Raw genomic sequence first — 27000 nt, 5'->3', positions numbered from 1 at the left:
AGGCAACACTGTAATTAATGTGCTAATTATGCTGGAAGCTGCATCTCTTCCTCAGAGGAAAATGACAACCCTGTAGCACTCATACTAGCAACATAAGATTAGCATTTGATAATAAAGGCTCAAGCAAGAATTAGAATTACTTGGTAAAAACGAGAGAATGATAATATTCAAATGGTTCAGATATCAGACCACACATTAATTAGGAGATACAAAAGGAAGAGATATAATGAAGAAATTCTAGCCTATCCTTTCCAATGTATAGTTTCACACCACATGAATGGAGCAAGGACATCACACTTCTGGCTGTGATACAGCAAGGACAGCACAGCTAAAAGTACAGTTCTATGTCCCTGAGTGAAGCGAGAAAATATGCCTTCATGCATGTGAGGCATGTGTCTCTGACTAGTGCACACAAATCATGGTATCATGCATGGGCCACGAATCCCTGAGATGGTACAGAGGACCAGACCTCATGTGTGTCATGAGACCCTGAGGTGGTACATTGAGTACCCAGCATCATGTGTGTCATGTGTTCTTGAAGTGGTACATTGAAGACCTGGTATCATGTATAAGTCAAGAGTTCTTAATGTGGTACATGTGGACCTGGCATCCAATGTGTCACATATCCCTGAGGTAGTAAGACTGAGGACCTGACATCACGTGTCTGTCACACATCCCTGAGGCAACAGACCAAGGACCTGACATCACATGGATGAAAGTCATGTGTCCCTGAGATCATGTGCCAAAGACCTGGCTCAAGTGTGTGGGTCATGCATCCCCGTGTAATACACTGAATCAGACAATTCCATTGAACCCAACTGCTCTGTCCCAGAGGCTGGTCTGGCCTGACCATTGGCCAGTGATTGCTGTGAAGCCATATCTTTCTGGGTACCAGCTGGGTGAGAAGTAGATGGAACTTCCTGCAACCTATGTTATGAGGACATGGTACCAAAACCTATTTCAGTGATCTGGTTACCGCAGAGGCCAGCCTGAAGGTCATACTGACCATTCAGGAAGAACACATCACAAAGCTGCAGAAATACAAATGGACTCTCAAATCTATGCCCTGCTGGATATTCAATTTACATGCTGTTAAAATCTAATTCAGTTAGTTTTTTGAGGCAATCCAAACATCTTGACTTGTGTTTTCATAGAATTGCTTTACTTGTGGATTTCTTGCGTAAATGTATTAACATTTGTTTGTTCTCAGTAAAAGTCCAAATTTTCATCAAAGCTGCATGTGTAAGACTGATGGTTTCTCTCCACTTGTTCTTCTCTGGTCTGGTATAGGCCACAAGGTTCTCAGAATACTGCAAGACTGACTTAAAGAACCTGTTAATAAAAGAGAAAATGACTTGTCTATACATTATAAAATGGAATAATGACTTAATTGTCTTCTTAATGCTCTGGGAATTATTCTTAGAGTTGAATATGACTTAATTTTTATCTTTGGATTCAGAAAAAGAAATATGTGCAAGATGAAATAAGAGAATGCAAATTATAGGAAAAATAAAAATGCTGAGAAGTAAACGTCATCAATACCTGGACCAGCTCCTAGAAGTTTTATAAAAATCAAGTGCCTTTTCATACATGCTCTCAAATCCAGCTATGATGCTTTAAGTGACAGAATGTAATTGTAGAAAGGAGCTCCAGGACCTTCTGTGCTGGAATGACCCAGAACAGGAACACAGCCCACACAAGGATGCAGGCACAGGGTCTGGCCTACAGAGACACCTCCACATCTGCACACACCCCTTCCCCTGGGACAGAGGCCTCCGATAGCTGACCATACCACTGTGAGACAGCCAGGGCCATGAGGAATGCTCTTCCTTAAAAGATCCATCAAAATGACTGAAAGTTATGTTTACTACTAAGGATGTCATTTTTACTTTTCCAGAGTTCTCAAAGTTTCCCAAGCAACACAAACGTCTCCAATTTTTATCTTGAAATCTGAACCACAAACCACAGGACTCCTAGGGGAGTGAACTAGGCGATTCTGTCCCCAGGAATATCCAGCTATGCCTGCTCCACTTCTGTCACAACTAGGGGGTGCTACTCATACATGTAGGTGGAGGCCAGGGTTGCTGCAGCGGGCAGGTGCTCCAGAGAAGGCTCAGAGCAAATGCTAAAGGTACCTGGCTGAGAGCTTTGGCCAGGGTCACCAGTGTGTGCATCTTACACACAGACATTGCACTCTCCTTGGGCTTAGTGTCCATCTAATGCTGCAGTTGTATTTTCTGGTTCATTTGAAATGTGCAAGAATGTGCCTGATACCTGCAAAGCATTAGCTTAGACTAGTGGTGGCCAACCTATGGCACACGTGCCACAGCAGGTTATTTGTATCACCGAAAGCTCTCCAAGGTTCACCATCACTAGCTTAGACCAATGAAAGACATCAAGAACTGCCAGGAAGGGGAGCAAGGTTTCACTGATGGCAGTGACCTCTGAGTACTGGCTGCTCCTTGGCTTGGTCTGTCTGAGGGGCCTCCTCAGGTCTGACTCTCCGGATTTTCATGAAGTGTTTGACACATAGGTTATCTTCTTATGGATTCCTAGCTCTGGATGCTCCTCCCAAATTGGAAGCTGTTAGTAATATACAACAAATCTACTTGGCCCTGAGCCGTCTGGACACGGCAGGGTCTGTTCTACAGCCCAGACTTCAGGCCTTTGCCTGAGACAGTTGTTGGAGTCATCAAGGGGGCTCAGACTTTACCTCAGGCTCCTGAAAACATCATATTCCAGAGTCTCATCAAGCCTGGACCCGGGCACCATGTTATTTCTGCACAGATTGAAGAATTCTGGAAGGATTCAAGTGACCCATATCCAATTTTATGAAATATGCCCATGTGGGCATCAGTCTCAAATGTTCATAAACTTACTAGCACTGAAAACACAAAGGGCAGAGCCATGGATTTAGCTCAGTGGTGTCACTGCCTGCCTTCCAAGTACAAGGTCCCGAGTTTGATCCCTTGTACCAAAAATAAATAAATAAATTTAAAACCCCACAAAAGTCAGCTAAAGTCCATCAGAATCTGCGGGGTGGTGGTGGTGTGTGGCGGGGGTGTTATTAACATTTTCAAAGGCAGTTGGTTAGGGGTGGAAATTACTCAAAAATTACCCAAACATGATTTCTTATAAACAGAACATACTTACTTTAGATACTGGTGATATTCATAAGTATTTTTTCCATGGACAAAATGAATGTTGACCAATTCCAGTGCAACGAGCAATAAAATCAGGTAAAGCACAGGAGACAGAAGCCTAATACTGGAAATGGATAAAAGTAAATTACAATTTGATAAACATAATTATCTTCTACTTCCATAAGGAAAACCAGCTTTCCCCTAACCAACATCTTTTCAAACATCCTTAAATCCAAGCATCTCAGAGGATGGTTTTCCAGACACTGTGAGCTCAGCACGTGCTTTCTGTCCTGCACCTGGGCCACAGCGCCCTGTCTGGTCTGAGTCACAGCAGCCCTGCCCCACACAGGCTAGCCAGCGGCGCCAGTACAGCTGCTCAGTCCTCAGTCATCAGTCATCAGTCTATTTCTTACTACTTCAAGCTCAGTAAAGAACTTTTACAAAAAGAGATAAACGAATGGCTTAAATATGAAAGTGTGTCCGATACTTACCAATTCAAAGAAAGGCTAATTTAAAAAGTCAGATTTCTTTTCCCTTAAAACCAGTAAAGATGTTTAAAAATACTCTTTTAGGGAGGAAGCGATACAGTGGCATTACCTTACCAACTGTAAGAGTATACACCAAGCACTCTCCAAAAGCAATCCACCAATTCTTATTACAAGCACAGGGAAAACCCACACTGCTCAACTCAAATTCTAGAAATTTTCCAAAATGGACTTTTCTTATATTCCAAAATATATGCTGTCAAGTGAAGAAGCCATAAAGCTGAGAAGTCCAAGTTAACATGCTGTTAGATTGTAGGTCCAAATATACATTTGGGTAGGTGGAAACCACACTTCTGTATGCCAAACTTATAAATGTTATTTTAAAAAGCACGTACAAAGTGTGTACTACCTGAGAAAGATAGAGGATTAAGTAAAGACCAGAATTATATTCAGCTGCCTCCTACCACACCTGCCCAACCGCACCTGGCCCGCATGCTCAGGTAGTTTCGCCGCTGCCTGGAGCGCAGCCTCCGCTCCTCCCACTGCTGGTGCCTCAGCTGCAGGGAGGTGACCACCTGGTTGGACACATGCTGGCAGTGGGAAGTGATGCTACGGAGCACACCCAGCACTTCGAGCACCACTCTGGGGCAGAAGAGCATGGAGACATGCGTGTTGCACAGTGCACCAAGCAGCCGGGGCCACCTGCAAGCAAGAGTAAGACTGTTAGGGGACGTGTCCCATCCTCAGAGCACTGCTGCAAGACCTATGCCCAGATGGGCTTGCCTGCAAAGCTCTGGGGCACAAGCCTGGGATGGTCTGTGGACGCACGGCATATGTTAAATACTGCGGAATTGTGGGAACAGAAGAGTATTTATAACCTCATCAGATACACCGACATTTGCACAATAACCAAACCTTATCTGATAATTCTGCTTAGGGCACTAACACTGGCTTCTGAAATTTAATGCAGAAAACAGCTGAACTTTCTATCCTTATCTGCTTAATGATGTTTAAAATGTCACCTATCCTGCACTCACTCCTCAGCAGGAAGATCACCGAAGACACTAAGAGCACAATGATTCTCAGGTACGTGATGACAGAGCTCGTGCACAATTTTTGTAACTAAAGAGTAGCATGCACTTGCTTCGCTATCTTCCATTCTGAAAAACAAAACATTTAAAGACACACAGTAATAGTAAAATGCCCACATTAGTGCCTACGCAAAGTAATTTACTACAGTGTTCAACAAGCAAGAAACTTGAAATTTAGCTTTCCCAAATATAAAATAAAAATGAATACCATTACCGAGTGGAAAGAATAAATAATATAACAGGCAATGTCCTACGCTGACAAAAGGTGATCTATAAAAATCACCCAAAACTTACTCCATCAAATAAGTATGTCTACCACACTCTATGATCCCAAAACTAGTATCTCCACCTCTTCTTCCTGAGTTCTGGAATCCCCTTTCCTTTGTTTTTTGTTTCTTTCTTTTTGGGGAGGTACTAAGGAAGGGAATCAGATATGCTAGGCAAATGCTCCATATCTATTGCTTTTATTTTGAGACAGGGTCTCCCTAAGTTGCCCAGGCTGGCCTCAAACTTGAAATGCCATGTTCTCAGTCTCCCAAGTAGCTGGCATTACAGGCATGTGCCACCATGATGGAGCAGACTCCTGTCTCCTGAATTGTTCTCTATGGATGCCACTATCCCCACAAAAAAACCAAGATGTGTGCTCTGTCTGGAGGTCAGTCAGTAGGGCCTCCAGCTCTCCCTGCCTACAGCAGCCCACAGGCCCAGCAAATCCTTTCCCATTGACTTCCAGCAGCCCTGGGGAGGAGGAGCTCCCTGACACCCACTGCAGCTGATCACCTTGGGAGCCGCACAGCCCAAGACAACAAACCTGGCTGTGTCCTGACAGGGTTCTTCCGGCAAAGGCAGCAGAGGCCACATCCTGATGCTTTCCTCACAGCTCAGCACCTGGGAGGAAACACTCAACTGCTCTGAAAGAGTTTACAATAGTATGCTAGTAAATAGGTTCCCAATGTCATAGATGTTAAAACTCTTTCTAGAACACATTATTTGTAAAATTCTTACAGATCTGCAGCATTTGAAATTCAGAAGGTGTGGCTCAGGAATTCACTGTTCCCACAAGGGAAAGATATTCAAATGACCAGAGATCACAGAGCAGATAATCTGTGTGTGGCTGTGAACATGGCCACAAATCCTTCTCATACGCTCATCTGAGAGGGGGGACCTGTGTCCTCCCCTGAACTGGAATTGTGACCAAAACAACAGAGGTGCCTCATCCCCAGTTGTCAGGGCCACTCACCACAGGCAGAGCCAGCTACGACCTCATAAGGCCTCAGAGCAGCTTCCAGCCTTTATGGATGGGAACCCAACCAGCAGAGCTCAGAGCTAAAGCCCATAATGACAGGTCTCTTGACAGAACCCTCCTCAAATTTCTGACCCACAGTGAGTGCATACTAAATGGTAGCTATGAACACCTCCTACTGGATAATTGGTTTTCAGCAGCAAAAACCAGAGAAAGATGTTATAAAGCATGGGGTTACCTGCAGCTACAGAAGATGCCATGGAGTACAGGAAGGGGGACACCTGGGACCTGGAAAAGGACTGTAGGGAACAAGGGAGGGGACACTCAGGCTTCAGAAAAGGACCACAGAGAGCATGGGAGGAGAGATGCCTGGGCTTTCGAAGAGGACAACAAGGAACACAGCAAGGCCTGGAACTGGGGACCCACATCCAGATGACTAGGCATATACTGACCTGGAGGCTTTTCTCACCACTTTGCTGTGTCTGAACACTAGTTCCTGCAGGGAAGTTCGGGAAGTTCTATCCTTCTAATGCCTCCTTGCAAAGTCCAGAATCATGACAGAGAATGTTGGTCATGAGTCCAGTGATGGAGCAGTGTCAGAACACAGCCCACATGCCTGTCCCAACCCAGACCCTACTCAATCCTCCTTTGGCTGTATCCTTCCTTTAAAAGCACAGGATGCTCATCTGCTCTGCTTCCCTGCTGACACCTCCATTCATGGGTGGTGCTCTTCACAGACTGTCAGCTATGCCTCCATCTTCTAGAAGCACAGCTTTCCACAGCCACTGTGCTGATGGCACAGCTGCCTGGGGGAGGACAAGCTCATGACAGGTCACACGCAAGGAGGCATCCTGGGTTTGACAGCATTGGGGACTGACCCTTTCCTGTTCCTGTGTAGCCTTAACATCCTACCACATGCAGAATTAAGCACCTTAGTCAATTCCCAAACTGTAGTTCATGGCAGAAATGCTATAAAGCTTGTTCTTTGTTTGAATTTGTAGTTAACAAAAGCTAGTCTTACACAGTGGAAGAAAAAACAACCTTCCTCCCCATGGATAAACTGTTCCCAGCCCTGGATGTAGGAGAGAGGAACAGCCAGGAATCTCTGTGACACACTGCCCACACTCGCTACTTCATATCCAAAACATCTGACGAGGCTCAACTTAGATGCGAATCTGAGCCACGGAGGCTCAGAAAGACTGAGTTATTTGATGGAGGTCACATAGCAGGTGACATGCTACTGTCAGAATGGTTGGACAAGTGCCTGACACTTTGGACGCCTCTGCAGAGGAAGCAGTTTCACACATGCTGGCTTATGCCCAGCTCTCAGCTACAGCATACCTGTTTTTTAAGCTGAAACGCTGGATGGCAGCGAGAATGGTAGCCTTCGGCAAGTCTCATCAGCAGCGTTACTGCTGCTTCCTCCTAGTTTATAAGAAATACATGGTATCACAATTTTTGGTCAGGCTTCTAGTTAGTTTCCTTCTGTTGAATTATTGCTAATTTAGAATCCTAATTTCTCATTATCCTCCTCAGTTACACTGTAGTAAAACATCACCAAAATAAGTTGGACCCAGTAGTCAAATCACAGCCAATGCTGATATTCCTAGTTTAATGACCTACCTGTTTAACAATGGTTTGGGTTTATGATCCTCCACTCAGACTTACAACCTGTCCATTCATTCATCGGTACAGTTCTGTAGATTTTGTATATGAGCCTCAATGTCTTCTTTTGTACTATATACCTTATTTATATAGTACTGTAAGTTTTGCTGACTGCATTATACAGTACTGTAGTTTTATGTTGTTATACATTACAGCACTGCATGTAAGAGTTATGCAAACAAAAGCAAAGTGACCAAGTTGGAGTTTCCTTGGGCTGAGGATTTAGCTCAGTGGTTCCGGTGCCTGCCTCGCAAGCACAAGGACCTGAGTTTGATCCCTGGTACCAAAAAAAAAAAAAAAAAAAAAAAAAGTTGGAGTTTGCTTTGACCATTTCTTTGTTCTGAATATTGTCATGTACATACCATACACAATTCCTCATTTAGCGACCCATCCATAAGAATAAAACTTGGGTGTTAAAGGAGGAATGTCTGCAAAATGATTTTGAAATAGAGCCTAATAGCAATGATAAATTATGAAGCCCACATCTACCTTTGTCCCAAATGCAAGAAATTTGTAATTGCATAAAAACCAAAGATACCAAACTGTAAAAATTTTCAGTGCAATACAACCAATTTTAAATCAATACAACTAAAAGGGAATTACATGACTAAAGCACTTAACTGCTAAACACTGTATCTGCATTTTAAAAAGAATAAAAATAACATTATCTGAAGCTGACATAACTATGTAAGAGGAAAATCCAACACACACGAAGGAAACCAATAGAAGCAAAGAGAATGGAGAGCTGAACAAATGTAAAAGCAGTAACTTTATAAAATTCTCAACAGTCCAGAACAAACGACTAAAGTGGTGAGAAGTTAACTTCTAAGGTCACTGCTGACCTTGTTTTCTTGCAGACAGACCTCATCCAGAGTGCTGGGGGGGAGGGGGCGCACAGTGCCATCAGGGCTGTCCTCACAGGATACAGAGCCTTGAGTGCAGGTTATTGATGAGTCTGTGGGGAACTGCCAGCCTGCAGGTCCCGGCCAAACACCTGACTCTGTCCTATGTAAAACCACTAGAAGGCATTCAGTTGAAGAGGGGCAAAACATGGGAAAAGAATCTGGCTGCTGTGTTGAGAATGAAGGGTCACAGGAGGAAGCAGGGGACTCAGCCAGCAGCATTCCAAAGGGAATGAAGATGGTTTCTCCAAGTGGGAGCAGCAGAGTGACGGGATAACAGATCTGGGACATACTTTCAAGGCAGAGGAAGACTGAGTGTGGAACATGAAAACAGAGAGGACTGGCAGGTTGTGGCCTAAGTGCCTGCCTGCAAGGATGGCATGTACCGGTATAGGAAGCCAGGAAGAGACAGGAGACAGTCTTGGAGCAGTCTCCAATACAGTACACAAGTTAGCTCTCTGTGCCAATACACCAAAAGCTCATTGCTTTCTTTTTGTCTTCTGGGTTTTATGTTTATTTTAACCACCACATTCAAATGAAATAATAATAATGAGAGAACAGGCAGAAAGTATCTGAGACAAAGAGAGTTATGGAAGACTAACTTAGCAGGTACTAAACTATATCATAAAGTTTCCATGAAGACAAGAGCTTTCAGCAGAGTTCAGGACAGAGACTACTGCATGTTGAAAAAAGAGGTTGGTTCTCTACTTGAAGTGCAGCCATCTCATTAGGTTTGAAAGGAAAAAAAGTAAGCTAGTTTCTCTACCTCAACCCAGGATGAACTAAATCTCACTTGTATCAAAAGATGTTAGAGGAAAAAAGAAATGGTAAAAATATTATGGGAGATTATGAATATATTTATCATTTTGAAAGCAAATGAAGCTTTTAAGAATGAATATAAATACAGAAGCCAAAGAGGAAAAAATAAAAAGAACAAAAGGTTAAAGACAATAGGTAGTATGTGAAAGCGGCAAATAGTATTAATAAACCAATGAAAAAGTAAATCTTAACAGAATGGAGCAAAAGTCATTGGTAAGCAGTAAATGAAAGAATTACAGACATCTAGTGAACACAGATATAAAAAGGAAAATGGTGTCACTGATATTTTTGGCCTTAGAACCTTACTTTCACAAATTTACTAACATAAGTACTCAAATGAGCAAACATGCTCATTTCCGTATCATAATTAGGAACTTTCCACATCAGGCAAAATGATAATCCATCCATTATGAAGGACTGATACATGATGCTGTGCTAAAGAAAGGGGATGACAGACAGCTGGTGAAAAGAGCACAGCAGAGCACAGCCACTGTCTTATTGAATGAAAATCTGGGGCACGGAGCTCATTCTCCCGTGAACAGCTTTGACCGCTCTTGGAGAAGACATGATGTAAAGACGTCCAACTGTGAACACTAGTTATGCCTGGAGATGGAGTCCTGATGGTTGTCAAATGTTATCTTAATTTTTCTATTTTGTATAAACTTTTAAACCATTCTACAAATAACTGTCACACATATAATCTGGAAACAAAAAATCAATAAAATGTTCTAATATAAATTATCTTAAAGTAACAAAAGAATTACCATCAACTGACCGAAACAAATATCCCACCCCAACAATTTAACAGACACCTATAAAAATTTTCTAGTATCTTGTTAATTATGTTTTATAATTTGTTCTTTGCTTTTCAATACCATTCTGCTGCTAAAAACAAAGTGTATGTAAGAAATGAATTAAATTATTTTATTTTTAATGGTACTGATTGATACATGCATGTTATCAACTCACAAATACTTGTGCTGGTACAAGGATACTGTAACTCAAACAAAAGATGATAAAGAGTTAATTACATGTGAAAAATAAAATATATTCTTCTATAGCTGATTGACAGTAGCTCCCACTAATGACTGTCTGCCCTGTGCATTACCTTAGCAGTTGCAAGCACTGCTGCATCAGAGAATCTTAGTAACAGTACAATGGAAAATGCGAGCAACTGACTTGCTGCTTCCTTTGGAAATTCATATAGGTTGATCTCCCCGTGGCTTAAACGATCGCGTATACGGGGACCCTCCTGATGGTTCAGGAAATCCCAGAGAAATTCCTTTTAGAGAACAGAGAGAAAAGGTTTCATTAGTGTTCCAGGCAAAAGGAAGGTCAAGTGCAATGCTCAGAGAAGAGGGGCACTCAGCACGTGTTTGAAACCCTGGGGATAATGAGCCTTGCAGGTTCTTGCTGGGACTTTGCATCCTTCAAGCACCAGGCAGGATGGAAATGAGAGCCGCCTGGGAGGTGCCAGTGCTAGTAAAACCATTTTTGTTATTCTCACCCTCCTCCAAGGAAAGGACCTGACTGTCCATATTTGGAAACAAACATTTCCAAGGCAACGCAAGAAATGTTGCTCTCGCTTGCATGAGCAGAGTAGTTGTACCACTGCCTCTCCTCCCTCCTGGCTTGTCTGTGGCCCTTCTTCCATCTTTAAAGCTGATGAAGACAGCTGCTTCTGCCTTTAACAGCACACTCCCAAGGCCTCTTTCTCAGGTTACAGAGAAAAGAGGTTAGAAAGCTACTCATCTGGGCACACTGCCAATAAACGAAGAGTCCCAGAGATTCAAAACGAAAGAGACTATCAGATGAACTGGTTCAGCCATCCTGCTTTCTGGAGGCAGGAGCAAATGCCCAGTGAGATAAGGAATCTAGAATATACGTCTACTAAATCTCAGAAGGAATAAATATCTATTTGTGGTCCAAAAAAGTCTGCAATAGCTTCATAAAATATTTTTTAAAACCCTGAGAAATACAAAATGGCTCTAAATAATTAACTTCTTTTCCATCCAATACTCCATCTTCTTCGTCAAATTTGACTACTGTTATATTTCACAAAGTAAATACACAACCTTCTACCTCACAAACGCAAATGCACTATTGCTTAGGAACAAGGCAGCTAAAGTTTAAAATAGGATCCAAATGTCCAGCATCAAGCAGAGTGCCCAGCTGAGTCACAGCACAAGCTCTGTGGCAGAGGCTAAGGCAGAAAGCACAGCAGGGGTCCAGGGCTGCTCCTGAGCAGGCCCACATCCATATCCTGCTGGAAAGTACAAACACATTCATAAGCATGAGAGTACTCGACTGGGAAGTACCTAGCACTTTACCATAGCAGGCGCTCCAAGGAAAAGAGGAAGCTGGTTGATTCTACCATCGGTTAAGTGTTTTGCCAGTATCTAGAACATCAAAAATAAAGAAATATACTGTTAAATTATTACACACAGACCCAACACTATCTCGCTTATACACACACACACACACACACACACACACACACACACACACAAAGATTAAATACACACATTCTTAAAGCCATTATATTGGTTGCAAACAGTCTTTCTGAATGGTGACTGCTGATTTTAAAACTTCGTATTTCATTTTAATTGCTTGTAACTAACATGTTATGCTAAACCTACCCTATGCTTTAACTGAACATTGTGCACTCTGTGTGCATGTCTGTGTGTGTGTATGTGTGTGCCTTACTTCCCTATGCATTCATTACCTTAAAACTGACAGCACTTGGGATTTTGTAGTCCAACAGCCCTGACCCAATCCTGGACACTAACCCAATGCAGATTTATTTGACTACATATGTAATTTAATCCTCACATTACCATGTGTGGTCATGCACTGAAACAACGGCAAATCATTTACTAATGGAATAAACCTGCAGGCAGGCAGGTACATTTTTAACTCTTCACTGTACAGTCACTTAGGAATCTCATAGCCATTGTAAGGCAAAATGACCCAAGTGCCCAAAGCTCTACTGCAGCCTTCCCAACAGTTCTGGGCTGTCACTGCTTGGGCACAGGAGAATTACCATGCAAGATCACACACCCAGAAGTCTCTACACTCCATGCACGATACAAGACATTTTCAATTCTAATTCTTTCTCTTCTGTGTTTTCACTTTTAGAATCATATCCTCAATGTGCAGATTAAAGACATCAGCACACAAACAAACAGCAATAGCTGAGGTATATGTCACATACAAAGATAATCAACATTACTTCTATATCTAAAAGGTACATCTCTAAGTATAGCCAAAAATTTCAATACCTTTCATGTTTCTAACTTTTAAGTTTTGTATAACTATAGAAACTAGAACATTGGGTCTCAAAATTAACCTGATAGTACATTTAAAGACTTTTTTGCTTATATCACTATTCATGTTTTCCTGTAAGTATACAATTATGGTCAATAACTTCATATTTTAATTTGGATTTTAAAAGAAGATAATGTTTTATCGTAAGTTGCCTTATAAGTATACTTACTTCATCAAAGGTGGTATAAAGAGCTGTTGACTGCAGAAAAAGAAATAAGAAATAATTAAAGCAAAATGCAATAGAATAACATCTTTCAAAGTAAGAAAAATTGTCTCATAGTCACAAAGCTGAAATCAAAAAGCTGGGAGGTGCCAGTGCCTAGTGAAACCACCTCTGTCATTCGCACCCTCCTCCGAGGAAAGGACTTGGTTGTCCATGTTTAGAAACAAACTTTTCCAATGCAACACAAGAAATACTGCTCTCACTTGTTTGAACAGAGGCCTTGTACTGACAGCCCGTCCTTCTGTGTGTCTTGTCTGTGGCCTCTCTTCCACCTTTGGTGAAAGTGAACTTTCATCTAACAACACTTTGGGGAAAAATAAATACATTATAAAAGACAAGTACTGGAAGTGTAGCTCAGTGGTACAGTGCTTGCCTAGCATGCACAATGCCCTGGTTTAAGTTAAACCCCAGCAACACACACACACACACACACACACACACACACACACACACACACACACAAATTCATTTACTCTGACAGTCTAGGCATGTTAGAACATTGTTTTTACAAATCCTTTAGCTCAGTTATTTTTAAAGTTTATGATCGAAGACCTTCACAAATCATTGCCCACACACACTATTCTACCTTTCGCTGGTATTTGTGCACAAGAGAGTATAACTTAGAATTTTCTGTTTGTGTCACCTGCATCTTGGTATGATCTGTGCAAGTTCAGACACAGTCTCCAGGCCACACTTCTCAGAGTGCTAATCCCAACCTCATCACCTTCAAGAAGTGAGATCCTGGGCAATTATTTAACCCCACAGACTCAGGTGGGCTTGAATGAGGCTGCCTCCAAAGGTTTCCGGGAAAAGGCAGTAACTTACACAGTGTGACAAATCAGTATTTTGTATAAGCCACTACTTAAGATTTTTTTTTTTTTTTTTTTTTTGTACCAGGGATTGAACTTAGGACCTTGCACTTGTGAGGCAGGCATGGTGCCAGAGCTAAATCCCAGGTCCAGAGAAATATTTCATTATTGCTTAATGACATATTTTCAATTTAATTCAGGTTAAATGTCCCTTACCTAAAATGTTTGGGAGCAGAGTATTTCAGATTTAAGGTAATAGGGAAAACTTTTATAAAAAGCAAAAACCTATAATGCGTTACAATGTAAAGTTGCTTCTGCTGTTTCTAACAGCAGTTTGTTTAGCTCAAAACTAAAAGGCACTGAAGGCACTGATTGCTGAATGAGGCATTTGGCCTTACCCTGAGATAACAGGGCACGTCAAGGTCTTCAGCTCCCAGAGACTGAAGCCACCTGATTGTAAAAGTGTCAAGATAAAAAGGAGCATTACCAACATTTACTTCTGTGGCCCTGAACACCCTTTTCCTATGGACTAGAATAGATAACTAGGCGAATCTTAAAGGTAAACTCCCCAACTACAAAGAACTGCTATGTCTGGGTTGAAAAGATTAACTATTCTGTGACTGTGATTTGAACTGTGAGGATGAAATGTAACCACCCAAATAAAGTCAAGGCTGTAAAACTCTATAAAAGGAGGAGTTGTAACCCAGTGCATCGTCGATCCAGGCATGGCTTATGTGCGATCGACCCTTATCGATAAGTAAATTTATTTTACTTCCATTCTGCTGCCTCTCTGTGTGTCACTTACTGATTCCTACTGTGACAGGGGATTTTTAAATTCTGGATATTTGTGTGTGTGTGTGTGTGTGTGTGTGTGTGTGTGTGTATGAAGAGAGAGAAAGGGACAGAGAAAGGGATTGAGATTTATAAATCTCTTGGGGCTGGGACTAAAGTTTAAACATGAAACTCATTTTATAAAACTCTTGGGGCTGGGATTAAAGTTTAAACACGAAACTCATTTATGTTTCATGTACACTTTACACACATAGCCAGTAGGAGGTTTTATACATGTTGTTAGTACACGTATGTTTGGACCGCACCCAACACACAAGGTCAGATATGGGATTTTTCCACTTGTGGGATCTTGTCATTACTCAAAAAGTTTTAGATTTTATAGCAAAGGTTTTGGATTTTTGGATGAGAGATGCTCAATTTGTATTATCAAATGTCTTTCAATACTTATTACTATGAAGATGATTCTAAAATTGATATCTGCAGGTCTCAAGCCAGTGTTGCTGGCCCTAAATCAATTTTCCTGAGCTATATCCTAAATATACAGTTGCCTCTAAATATCACCACTTCCTCAAAAACATAAATATTTCATTTATCTTCATAAACTATCCATGCTCTTTGCTATTTATTTTTATAAAACTAGTATAAATGTCTTCTCTCTCTCTCTCTCTCTCTCTCTCTCTCTCTCCTGTAATAAGTAAACCCATAAGTCAGAAAGCTTGAGAAAATTAGAAACCCACAGGCAGAAGAAACTACATTTTTCTTTTTTGCTGTTTGTAAAAGTTAACTAAAAATGGCTTATAGATTTAAATGCAAGATCTGAAACCATGAAAACACTAGAAGAAAACATAAGGGAAATATTTCAGGACACTGGAATTGACAAGGAGTTTTTTATCAAGACTCCAAAAGCACAGGAAACAAAAGTAAAAGCAAACGGGATTATATCAAAATCTTCTGTAGAGCAAAGGAAACAACAGAGTACAAAGGCAACCTTTAGACTAGAAGGAAACAATTGCAAACTACACATCTGACTAGGGGTTGATACCAGAATATATAAGGAACTAAAAAAAAACTCAAAAGAAAAAAAATTTAAAAACACAATTTCTTTATTTTTTGTTTTGTTTTGTTTTTGGTACCAGGGATTGAACTCTGTACCTTTTACTTGCAAGATAGGCGGGAGCAACACTGATCTAAATCCCTGGCCCTAAAAACACAATTTAAAAATGGACAACAGACATTTCACAAAAGTGGCCAACAAGTATATGGAGAAGTATTCAACATAACTAAATCATCAAGGAAATGCAAATCAAAACCACAGTGATGTATCACCTAACTCTAATAGGAGAGCTCCTGCCAAAAAGACAAAACATAACAAGTGTTAGCAGGATGCTGGGAAAAGGGAATGCTTGCATAAGTTTGGTAGAAATGTAAATTAGCACAGCCATTGAAGAAAACAGTACATAGCTTCTTCAAAAACTTAAAAATGAAGCTGGGAATGTAGCTCAGTGGTGCTGCGCCTGCATGGCAAGCACAAGGTCCGGAGTTTGATCCCTAGTACTGGTGGGTGGGGGAGAAAGAGGGGTTAAAATGAAAAATGAAAATACCATAAAATCCAGCAATCTCATTCCCAGGCATAGATCCAAAGGAAACGAAACTGACACAGCAAGTATCTCTCTATTTATTACAGCACTGTTCACAACACTCAAGAAATGGGAAAAAACAAATCTGTGTACATATATACACTGATACATATACTATTCAGCCACAGAAAAGAATGAAATCACGTCATGGTACTTTGGATAGAATCTGAGATCATTATGGTAAGTGAAATAAGCCAGGCACAGAAAAACAAGTACCGTATAACCTCCCTCATATGTGGAATAATAAAAAAAAAAAGGTTGATCTCATGAAGTTGAAAGTAGAATGGTGAATGGTGAAGGCTAGAGACAGTAGATGAAGGGGAGTGGGAAGGTGGGGGGGTTGGTCAACAGGTACTAAATTACATGTAGATGGAATTTTGCTGCACTACTGCACAGTAGGGTGACACAGTATGTATGTATGTATACACACACACACACACACACACACACACACATATATGTACTACATATTTCAAAAAGCTAGAGGAAAGGATTTAGGGCTTGTACCAGTCATTTTCCCATCACTGGGACAAAATACCCAACACCATAAACTTAAAGAACAAGTTTGCTTTGGTCATGGTTTCCGAAGGTTCAGCCCATGCACGCTTGGCTGGATCCATGGCAGAAATGGCATGTGGAAAGAAAAGGCACAAGAAAAACAACTCAACCCACGACAATCAAGGTGCAGAAAGATTGCAAAAGGGAGGAGCCTTGGACAAGATGTACCCTTCTAAGTTACACCCCCAGTGACCCATCTCCAAGTAGCTCCCACCTCCTAATAGCACACTCAACTATGAACTAATCAATGGACAGATCCCCTGAAGTCTATAACACCACCATGATCTAAGCACCTTCCAAAAGCTCCATCTCTGAATAGATGAGGTTTTGAGAGGACACTGTGGATTTAAACCCTAAGAGATGCTTTTACTCTATGGAAATGATGTTTGAGGAAGTAGATATGTTTAATCTGATTTGAATATTACACAATATATACTTGTGTCAAAAACGCCATTACACATTAAATGTATTAAATACACATTAATACAGTTCTTATGTTTTTATCTAGCGGTTCTTTTAAAAGGTCAGTCTTTGCTATGGTTGCATCTAAGAGCCCTGCAAAGGCCTGTGTTGAAGGTGTGGTCTCCAGCATGGCAATACTGAGAAGTGGTGCAGTCTTTGGGAGCTAAGGCTTGTGGGACATCTCTGGGTCCCTGGATGCATGCCCTTGAAGAGAATTGGGACACTTCAATTTCTTCACTCTTTTATTTCCTAGGAGTGGCTGCTTTCATGCTCCTGCCAGAATGTGGTACTACAGGCCCAAAATCAATGGGGTAAAGTGATCACGGACAGGAAATTTAAATTGGCTGCATCCAAGTGACTCTGACAGTGCTTGTTTCTCTCTTTCAGGGCCCATTGTCATGTTAAAAATGACTGGCTGTTTCACATGGTCAAGGGCTAAAGGTGTAGGGAAAGTGGGAAGGATAGGGGAAAGGTAATAAGGGAAAAGAAAAAAATATGAGAAAATGTAAAAATGGAAATAAAGTGTTTGTAAATGGGGAGGGGAGGAGGGGGTGAAGGGAGGGAAGGGACAAGGGGAAAAACTGAGAACCAAGACCTGTCATGTAAAGGTACAAGATATCAATGATGAATGTAACTGTACTATATACCTAAAATGTACCAATAAACTCAATGAGAGGAAAAAACAAAACAAAACAAAACAAAAACATATTTGTACCTGTCTGCCTGCAAGCGTGTCTGTACGCATGTGGAAAGGGCGGTGGGGAAGCCTCATGGCAGGCACAATATTGTGTATTTTATAGAAACCAACTCTAAATCTTACAACTTTCTTGAAAGGTATTCCTTTCCTTTTTTACAGTTAAAGAAACTAAAGCTCAGCTCTTATTACTTACTTAAGGTCAAAGTCAAGCCCAGGTCTGCTTTGATGTGTCAGGTGACAGAGTCACCAGCACACAGGTCCTTGATGAAACATCCACTCTCTGGCACCAGCACTAGAGGCCATGACCATCTTATGGGATTAAAATGACAGGGCCACTGACATGGCTACAGAAAGTGAAGTGATTATGACTTTCATGATACCATAAAGCCTAAAAGAGTATTTGGAAATATACCTAAAATAATGATAATTATAATAAATGTAAACACAATAAAATCATTGATAGGAAGCCACAAAAAAATGACAAAGAAGTCTTCCAAATTCTTGGCTAAAAATTCACTCCAATGGCAAAGAGGATGAGACGAATAGTTCTTAAAATTTCTAGTTAGCCACCAAAAAACTGTCATCACAGCCATAGCAATCATATCTGACAAGAGAAGGCTGGATACCTCAGCAGTCAAGAGTCTGTCCGGACATTTGTTAACTGCAGCAAAAACTCTCCTAAGTCCAGCCTCCAGCTGTGTCAATAACAATATGGCACAGTCAGCAAACCTGTGAAATTGAAGAAAAACCAGTAAAACTTCATATTTTAAAAATAAATATCAGCATGATCATCACAATGAGTAAGCCATAGTCCAGCTACAACAAATGTGGTATCAAAAGAAAGAAGTTAAACTTTCTAATACAAAAAAATAAAACTAAAAACAATCAAAATTCCATAAGATTAGAAAGCACTTTCTGGTGTTCTAATATTTGATAAACAACTTTTAGTAGCTTCTAGAGTAACATCATCAGAGATCTACCTTTTCCCATCAATTTTTATTTATTTATTTATTTATTGGTACCAGGGATCAAACTTGGGTCCTTGTGCTTGTGAGGCAGGCGGTGGAACCACTGAGCTAAATCCCCAGCCTTTCCATCAGTTTTCAAAACTACTTAAACACCAACAATGTACCAGGATGAAGTCATCTAGGAAAGAACAAAGACCAACTCATTTGTCCTGGTCTCTCTATGTCACACGTGTTTTGCTCTTGCACAGGTTTGCTCCCAAGGGAGGATGATGACTAAGCTTACTTGACTTGTGTTTCAATCATTCTCTAATTCTGGACTCAATTATTTCTCTTTTAGTAAAACCTCAAAAGAAAATTCTGAAAAACAAATATTGAAGTCAGGTATAGTAGTGAAAATCAGTAATTTCAGCACTCTGGGAGGCTGAAGCAGGAGGATTGAAAGTTTGGGCCCAATATGGGCAACTTGGATTTAGAGAGGCCCTGTTTTCCATTATCAAATACTACCAAAAAAACTGTATCAGTACCAACAGGATAGCACCTAATGCATCAAACAAAATTATAAGCTGTCTTTTATATGAAGGTATTTTATTTTTGGTCTACTGTTGAGTGAGCCCCATATGTTCACTTCTATCCTAACAGCAAAAACACTAGAATAGTCAAGGGCGCTGAAAAGACCTGGCCACCAGCCACCCTGCTATGCCACCCTTCCATTACCTGTGTGCCTTGAACGTCATTAGTGCAATTTCCCAATATGGAACCATGATTTTTAATATAAAGGTAGATTTTGTCATCACTTCTTCTAACACTGAAAGTATCTTATAAGTAATGTCTGCAAAAAAAAAAAAAGCAAGTAACTTTAATGTAATCACACTAATGAATGTAACTAGGGAGAGATGCCAGAGAGCTAATCCAACCCCTTCAGGCAGGTAAACAAAGACCTCATGGCAATGCGTTGTTCAAAGACAAAGAAACCTGTTTTATAGCCACAGCGCAGTGGCCAGGGAGATGTCAGTGGAGACATGGAGAACTGTGTCTCTATAGTAACTCAGATGACAACTCTGAGCAGGGTTCAGGGTCAAGTAGCTAGGTACAATGACAAGAAAAACATGTGTTCAGAAAATGTAGGAGACCCTTTATACTATAGGTACTGGGGGTATGATTGTGAGGGAAAAGCAGAAAAAATGTGTACTATAAACAGCCTTAAGGCTTTGGTATGTCAAAGCCTAGTTCTACCATGTTAATAATTCAGGTAGCCATGACTGTTAAGTCCCCACGGCAGTCCCAGAATGGTGGGAAGGGGTCATGTTTAATGAGTTCTTCAACATCTCAAAGCTATCTTGTCACTGGAGAAAAACTACTTTAGTCCACTTCAAGAATTCAAGTCTTAAAAAAAAAGAATTCAAGTCTTGATGCTGCTGACTAGCTTTACAAATGTCTTCACAAAGATATATAAAGGAGAAAATACTAAATGTAGTACTTGCCAGGAAAAACAATCAAGTCCTCTAAGTTTGTGAGAGTTGCAAAAGATCGATGCACCAATGTGACTTTAGTCCGCTGAAAGTAACTCTCAAGTAACTGACCCAATCCTGTTGTCAATAACAGCATCATTGAACAGTATCTAGGAGAAAATACCACAGACATCTGTTAGAAGAATGAACACAGTCACACATACAAAAGGCTTTATATTAACAGAGCAATATACTATCAAATTGCAGAAAATTCCCCTTAGATGAAGGAATTAAACTGTACAAAGGTTAGGAGGAACAACAATATCTCACAAACTCCTGAGGCTTCTACCAGGGATGTGTTTATGGGTCATTATATTACTATGTCTTCTCAATGGCCTTTGAGGTATAAAGTACTGAAACCTCATCATCACCACTCTAGTAACTGTTATTAATGTGCAACTCGATCTTCAAAATTTTGTCTCAAACTCTCATTTTTAGCCAGGCATGCTGGCACATGTCTGTAACCCCAGTATTCCAGACACAATGTCAGTGTCATTAAGCTCTGAGAAATGGCAGCAGACCACAAGTTTCCCAAGGCATCAAATACTTTGGGGAATAGCTATTAAGATACATGTCAGAACTCATACTCAGAAGGACCACAGGTTTGAGCCCAGCCTGGACAACTTAGTGACTTAGGGAAGCCAATCTCTAAACAAACAAACAAACAAACAAACAAATGCTCTCTCTTGTCACAAAATATATCTTTTTCTCTTAGGAAAATTAATATAAAATAAGCTCACACGTAGATCAGAAAAAGAAACTCAGCAGCTTACTTTGGAGGAATTTCTTGAGGTGATGCAAACCCATGCCACAGGACATTCCGCAGATTGAGTCCACAGGGTGAGCCAATGAAGACTTTGAGCACATCCATCTAACCCAGTTGGACAGCAAATCATTGAAAGGTTACATCACCACTGCATGGTTGAAAAAATCAATGCAAATTTGAAATAACATTTGCTTTCTCCCTTAAGAGTTCTGGCTGGCAAATAGTAGTAATATGACCAAAAGTGAGACAGCATGCTGATGACAATTTCTCACCTTCAAATAATGAATCTGGCTGCTTACTAGTTTGGCCAGCACAGCTTTATGCAGGAAGCTGTCCTGGCTTCCTTGTCAGTATGGCCTGTGTCATTCAGCTGCCCAGCCATTATCCATTAGCCTTAAGTCTCTAGTCAGTGTGGTGGCACAGACCTGTCATCTTAGCACTTTGGGAGGCTGAGATAGGAGGATCACTAATTCAAGCCTAATCTGGACAATTTAACAAGACCCTGTCTCAAAATTAAAATGAGCTGTGGATGTAGCTTACTGAAAAGTCCCCGTAAAGGTTCAATCCCCAGAAATGGGAGGGATAAAAGAAAGAGAATATCCTGTTCATATGCTTGCTAGAGGACTGAAAAAGTGTATGGCTCTTTACCATTTCTTGTCATTTCTAAGTGTTTTGATGGTGAGTGAATGTTTGCAAGAAGCATAATTGCCATATGTTATAAACACTGATATTTTAGGACAAAACCTCATTGTCATTTTTTAAAGGGTTAAAACTTACTCTATTTTGAGTCACTATTACAAACATGTAATGGATCTAAGCAATATGGCTGAAAACGTCCCTCTGACTAGACCTCAGGGGTTATTCTACGATGGTCAGACTCAGGGTGGGAACACCTTCAGTGTAGGTGGAAGAGGGGGAATTTGGAAAGGAAGGTAACACAGTGGCATCAACTAATATAACCAGGTTTGTGCTGTTATTCTGTAAGTTTTAGATGAACAAGCTTACCACAGGCTGCCCAAAGATGTAAGCAAGCTCCTTAGATGCAAGCAGATCTCTTAAAAGAAAGGGGCATTCTTTCCCAATTAACAAGAATACCTAAAGTTGAAACAAGAAATATAGAGCAATTACACTATAACAAGCCAATTAATGCTAAGAACATTATATAGTGAAAACCTATACCAAATTATTGTATTTTATAGGAAAACAATGATAAAATCAAGGAATCTGAAGGCAAATGACAGATGTGTATTTGTCCAAGTAATGTACTAGGCCATAAGCACTTACATCACCCAAAGCCCGCTCCAGACACGATGTCAGCTTCATTAAGCTCAAAGAAACGGCAGCAGACTGCAGGCCTCCCAAGGCATCAAATACTTCAGGGAATACCTATAAGACACATGTCAGAACTTATACTTAATAGAAATACTACTCACTTGAAATTCAGGTCTCTAAATATTCCAAGTGCCATTTTAATTTTTTGTATAAGTAAATTTTTAATTCAAATACTACAATGCCTAAAGAATGAAGAAAAATATTTTAATATCTAAGTTCTTTGAAAATTCTTTAAATGCAATTGAATAAATCTGGCACAACTGTGAACTGAAAAATCTAATATTTTCACCTACATTTACTTCCCATTATGATTTAGGATGGTTCCTAATGCTAGATTAAAAAAAACAAGGCTGCTCACCTTACACTTAAAAAAGCTATTACAAATACAGAATTCTGATCTGGTGGCACACAACTGTAACTCCAGGTGTGACTTTGGGAGGCTGAAGCAAGAGGATCACAAGTTCAAGCCCAGCCTATGCAACTTAGTGAGACTCTGTCTCAAAATAAAAATAAAAAAAGGTGCGAAGACATAGCTTAGTGAAGAACAAAAAACAAAAACCAAAACCAAAAAGAGAGAGGAAAAGAATGCTATGATTTGGATCTTAAAAGTTCTCTCCCATAAGCCCACGAGCTAAAGGCATGGTCACTAGTTTATGGTGCCACTGGCAGGTGGTTCAACAGTTAGCAGGTGGGGCTTGGAGTAAGGGAGGTTGCTGGGGCCTTTGAAGGAGGTATTGAGATCTAGGCCCTACTCCTCTCTGCTTCCTGACCACCATAAGGCAAGCAGTGCTCCTCCTCCATGAGCTTCTACCATGATGTTCTGCATCATCCCAGGCCCACAACCAATAGGGCCAAGAACCATTGGCTGAATCCTCTGAAACCTTGAGCCAAAATCAACATTTCCTCCTTATAAGTTATTAATCGCAGGTATTTTATTTATCACAGTGAAAGGAAACATAGAGAAGCAGTAAGGATACTTTAAATTAGGAAATTCAATATATTTTAGAATGAGACTTGTAAGTTTTGCTTTACTGTGGTCACTTCACATGTTAAATGAAATGGAGAAAAAAATGAACAACAAAATAATTAAAACAAGGATTTGAGTTGGGCCCCAAACTACCTATTTTTCCACCTATTTATTCTTTTAAAAACCATGCATCTTCACCTCTGGTCTCCTAAGAACACCTCACCGTCTCACCTAGGGGGCTTGCCTGTACTTTGGAAGGCTGATGATCTGTCTCAGAATGAGCATCCTTGTATCAAACACTACCTCCGCAACTCCTAAACCTATGGATCCCAAAGTTGCCTTTGTTCAAAGGAGTGTGCTTCTCAGCTCAGGCCGTGGAGACCTTGCACAGTAATTCATGTTTCTCTCACAATCGCCTCAGACTTCTGCAGAGGGAGGGCCCAGGGATGGAGACCTGAACTCTTTAAAACAGGTAAGTAATGAGAGTCTCTGAGTGGCATTTGCCAAGTCTTTTATTTCTAAAGGTGTTCAAAAGCCAAACCTCTGGAAAACTTGTCCACTGGAACCACGGCACATACTGAATTTCAAACAGTCCCTTGGTCAGAGATAAGAAATGTAAATGGACGGCTTCGCACACAGGGCCCAGGTGCTGCACGCTTTCCCAGTAATTGAGACTCTGGTCTTAAAAGATGAGAAAATAAGTATTATAGTACCACAGCTCCATATCACATGATGAAAAATATCTAAATCATAAAAGAAAAAGTGCTTTATCAAACTTCCACAAAATCAACAATCAACTTATAATTGCGCATATGATAAACAAATGTCATTGGAGATAAATTATATGATGTTGATTTTACTATAAAAGAAAAATAATCAGCATATTCTGCAAAATACTCAAACAGGAGAAAATACTTTAATGTCTTTAGTTGCATATAAATTCACATGAAATCAGATTCACACTGTATACCAGTCTCCTCTTATCTAAACTTTCGGTTACCCAGTTAGCAGTGGTACAAAAAATATTAAATGGAAGTTTTACAAATAATTCATCCTCTTTAAATTATGTAATATTTTAAGCAGCATGATAAAATTTTACACTGCCCCACTTATCCCTTTGTTCGGTGCATCCACACTGTAAACAATACCCAATCACTAGTTATTTAATAGTCTCCTCACCAGATCAACTATCACACAGCAGCATAGCGTCCATGTTCAAGTAATTCTTACTTAACTATGGGCCCAAAAAACAAAAGTAGTGAGTGATGCAAAGGAAGCACTGGGGCATAAAACTTGCAAAGGCACATGTGGTACCACTGTGGTTCCACACGACAACATTGCAGAGCACATAGGAAAAACACAGTATATATTCAGTGATATGCATTATTTTGCATGGCACTCAAAGGTATACTCCCAGGATAAAGAGGGATTACTGTATATAACACTGTAACCTTTTTATTTTTTAACTTATCATGATTAGACCAGGAGATGGCTAATGTCAATGAATTATTTGAAAAAAAATATTTATATTATGGATTTTATGTATGTCTTTTTGTTTTGGTGAGTTTGGGGTTGAATATCCACACAGCACATGATGAAAAACAGAAGGGTGAAAGTCTCTCACTTGCCCCCCCCAAACTCTGTAACTGGTGTTATTTCCTGTATATATTTACAAATATTTACACACATAAAAGCAAATATAACTATTTGCTTCTATTTTTTTCATTTGGAGAAATTTTCATCAGATGAGCCTCTTCATTCCTTTTTATTGCTGCCCAATATTCCACTATGTGTATTTATCAGAATTTATTGAATCAATACCATAATGCTTGACGTCTGGCTCTTTCCCAATTACTGACTTGTTTAGCCAAGACAAACAATGCTGCAAATAGCCTTACACACATACACACTTTCATACATGCAAACACAGCTATCTTATTAATTCTTGAAAATGGAATTAGTGGGCCACAGCAGTTTCATTTGTAGTTGTTACAACTATTACTAAATTTACTACCAGGCCACATCCCTTTCCCAAAAAAGTACAATATTGGAAGACATTTAAAATGATTCTATGATCTACCAGTAATCATTTCATACCCTTACTTCCATGACTTCTACAGACAATTGTCTCAAAGCTCTGAGATCTACACCAGCAGCCCATCAGTTTTCTCAGCCTAGCATCCCTTGAATTTTCTCGATTTCTCTGGCCTCAACCCTCTCTTTACACACTGATTTCTTTTCTCCTTGAGTTAGGTTTGTATTACAGCATAACAAAAATAAAAAGCAATGATTAGAAAGGGGGATTGTATAGATCATGATATTTTCAATAGAAGAGTACTGACTAGAGTTTAGGGTACAAAGATAGTACAAACCTGGATCTGTATAGCTCATACAGTTTGTGATTGTTTTCCAGCATAATTTGCCAGTGTGAGTTACAATGCTATTGATATCACAATTTTCTTTGAATTCAAACCCAAGTTTACAAATCATGTCATATACAGAGGGAGAAAGACATGTAGTAACGGGTTCCCCTATTAAAATCTGAAATATAAAACATAAAAGGTGGTTTACAAGAAAGAATAGTAATTACAATATATCTAAGTCACAAATTATATCTCAATATGGAATGCACTTAAAGATGACTGCTGTTAGGTTTTCTCGATAACCTAACAGCTGTATGAATAAAGCACTGCAATTAAATATTAAAGATAATTTGTGTTTTAAAACAAATGTCTAAAGGTTTAAAAATCATTTTCTCAATTGAGTTTAATATAGAAGTTCACAGACGCTCAATGAGTTTCATGAATGTTGTATTATTCCTTTTGGTATTCCTTTCCTATCCCAGTTATCAAAACAAACATTTTATGGAACATGTGAGTGCAGAAAATTAAGCCTCATGTTGCTGCCCCAACCTCAACTCTACTGTAATATCTTACCACACTCAGATCATTCTTTACACAGAGTCGAATCCCCGAGACATAGCAATGCTCCTGTCCACAATAAATAGTTTATTGAATAACTGGCCCCCACTCTGAGCTGAATTGAAACTCGCATCTCCAAGATTCCACCGCTTTTGGTTTGGGGAAACGACTACTCCCATCACACAATTCTGTAAGTTGGCTCTGGGTCTTTGACAGCTCACTTGTATTAAAGTGGAAGCGGAAGTTGGCCACCCACACCTCGGACCTTCCACGCTGCTGCTCCGAGCACCTGGTCACAACAGCACGGCAGCCCGGCCCTTCCTCCGCCCATCTCCGCCTCTCGACCGCCACTGTGACAGGGACCCGACGCTGCCTTCGTAGGGCAGCGGTCGTCAGGGCTCTCAGCTAGCTTCCAGGTCCCGGCCAGCTGCCTCCATCCCGGACCACAGACGTCCGCGGAGAAAAACGAATACAGCCCTCGTGTGGGGCAGCCCCAGGCTCCGCCTGCACACCGGTCAGCGAGCCATTCACTTATATGGGCCAACACGACCCGCAAGGGCGAGTGCAGCTCTGCCTCGCGGGGACCCTACGCTGACATCCCTCAGGACACGCCCTACCTCCATCACATCAAGGCCGCGGCGCACGCGGATGACGTCACGCCCAGTCCGCCGTGCCGCGCCGCGGG

General features: G+C 40.5%; 1 protein-coding gene across 9 annotated transcripts; it reads right to left on the bottom strand.

The window, feature by feature from the left end:
* Window positions 1-27000, bottom strand: Ermard (ER membrane associated RNA degradation). 9 transcript variants are annotated; one of them, XM_010628912.2, is made up of 18 exons: window positions 26933-27000; window positions 25767-25935; window positions 23936-24075; window positions 22380-22481; window positions 22101-22190; window positions 21103-21200; window positions 20303-20439; window positions 19536-19650; window positions 18480-18582; window positions 12845-12874; window positions 11679-11747; window positions 10457-10630; window positions 7304-7387; window positions 5531-5607; window positions 4666-4788; window positions 4112-4330; window positions 3154-3267; window positions 1-1332 (listed from the first exon to the last, which is right to left on the bottom strand). In XM_010628912.2, the coding sequence occupies exons 1-18, from the start codon at window positions 26936-26938 to the stop codon at window positions 1149-1151; spliced, it is 2034 nt and encodes a 677-aa protein (XP_010627214.1). In that variant the 5' UTR covers window positions 26939-27000; the 3' UTR covers window positions 1-1148. The 9 variants fall into 9 exon arrangements, with proteins under 9 accessions (XP_010627214.1, XP_010627219.1, XP_010627212.1 ...); XM_010628917.3 differs by lacking the exon at window positions 26933-27000 and adding an exon at window positions 26572-26926; XM_010628910.2 differs by lacking the exon at window positions 26933-27000 and adding an exon at window positions 26581-26926.

The sequence above is a fragment of the Fukomys damarensis genome, unplaced genomic scaffold, assembly GCF_012274545.1.
Source record: "Fukomys damarensis isolate Sample0158 unplaced genomic scaffold, DMR_v1.0_HiC HiC_scaffold_14, whole genome shotgun sequence".
NCBI lineage: Eukaryota > Metazoa > Chordata > Mammalia > Rodentia > Bathyergidae > Fukomys > Fukomys damarensis.
Note: the sequence above shows the minus strand (reverse complement) of the source record. Positions and strands in the feature narration are given on the sequence as shown.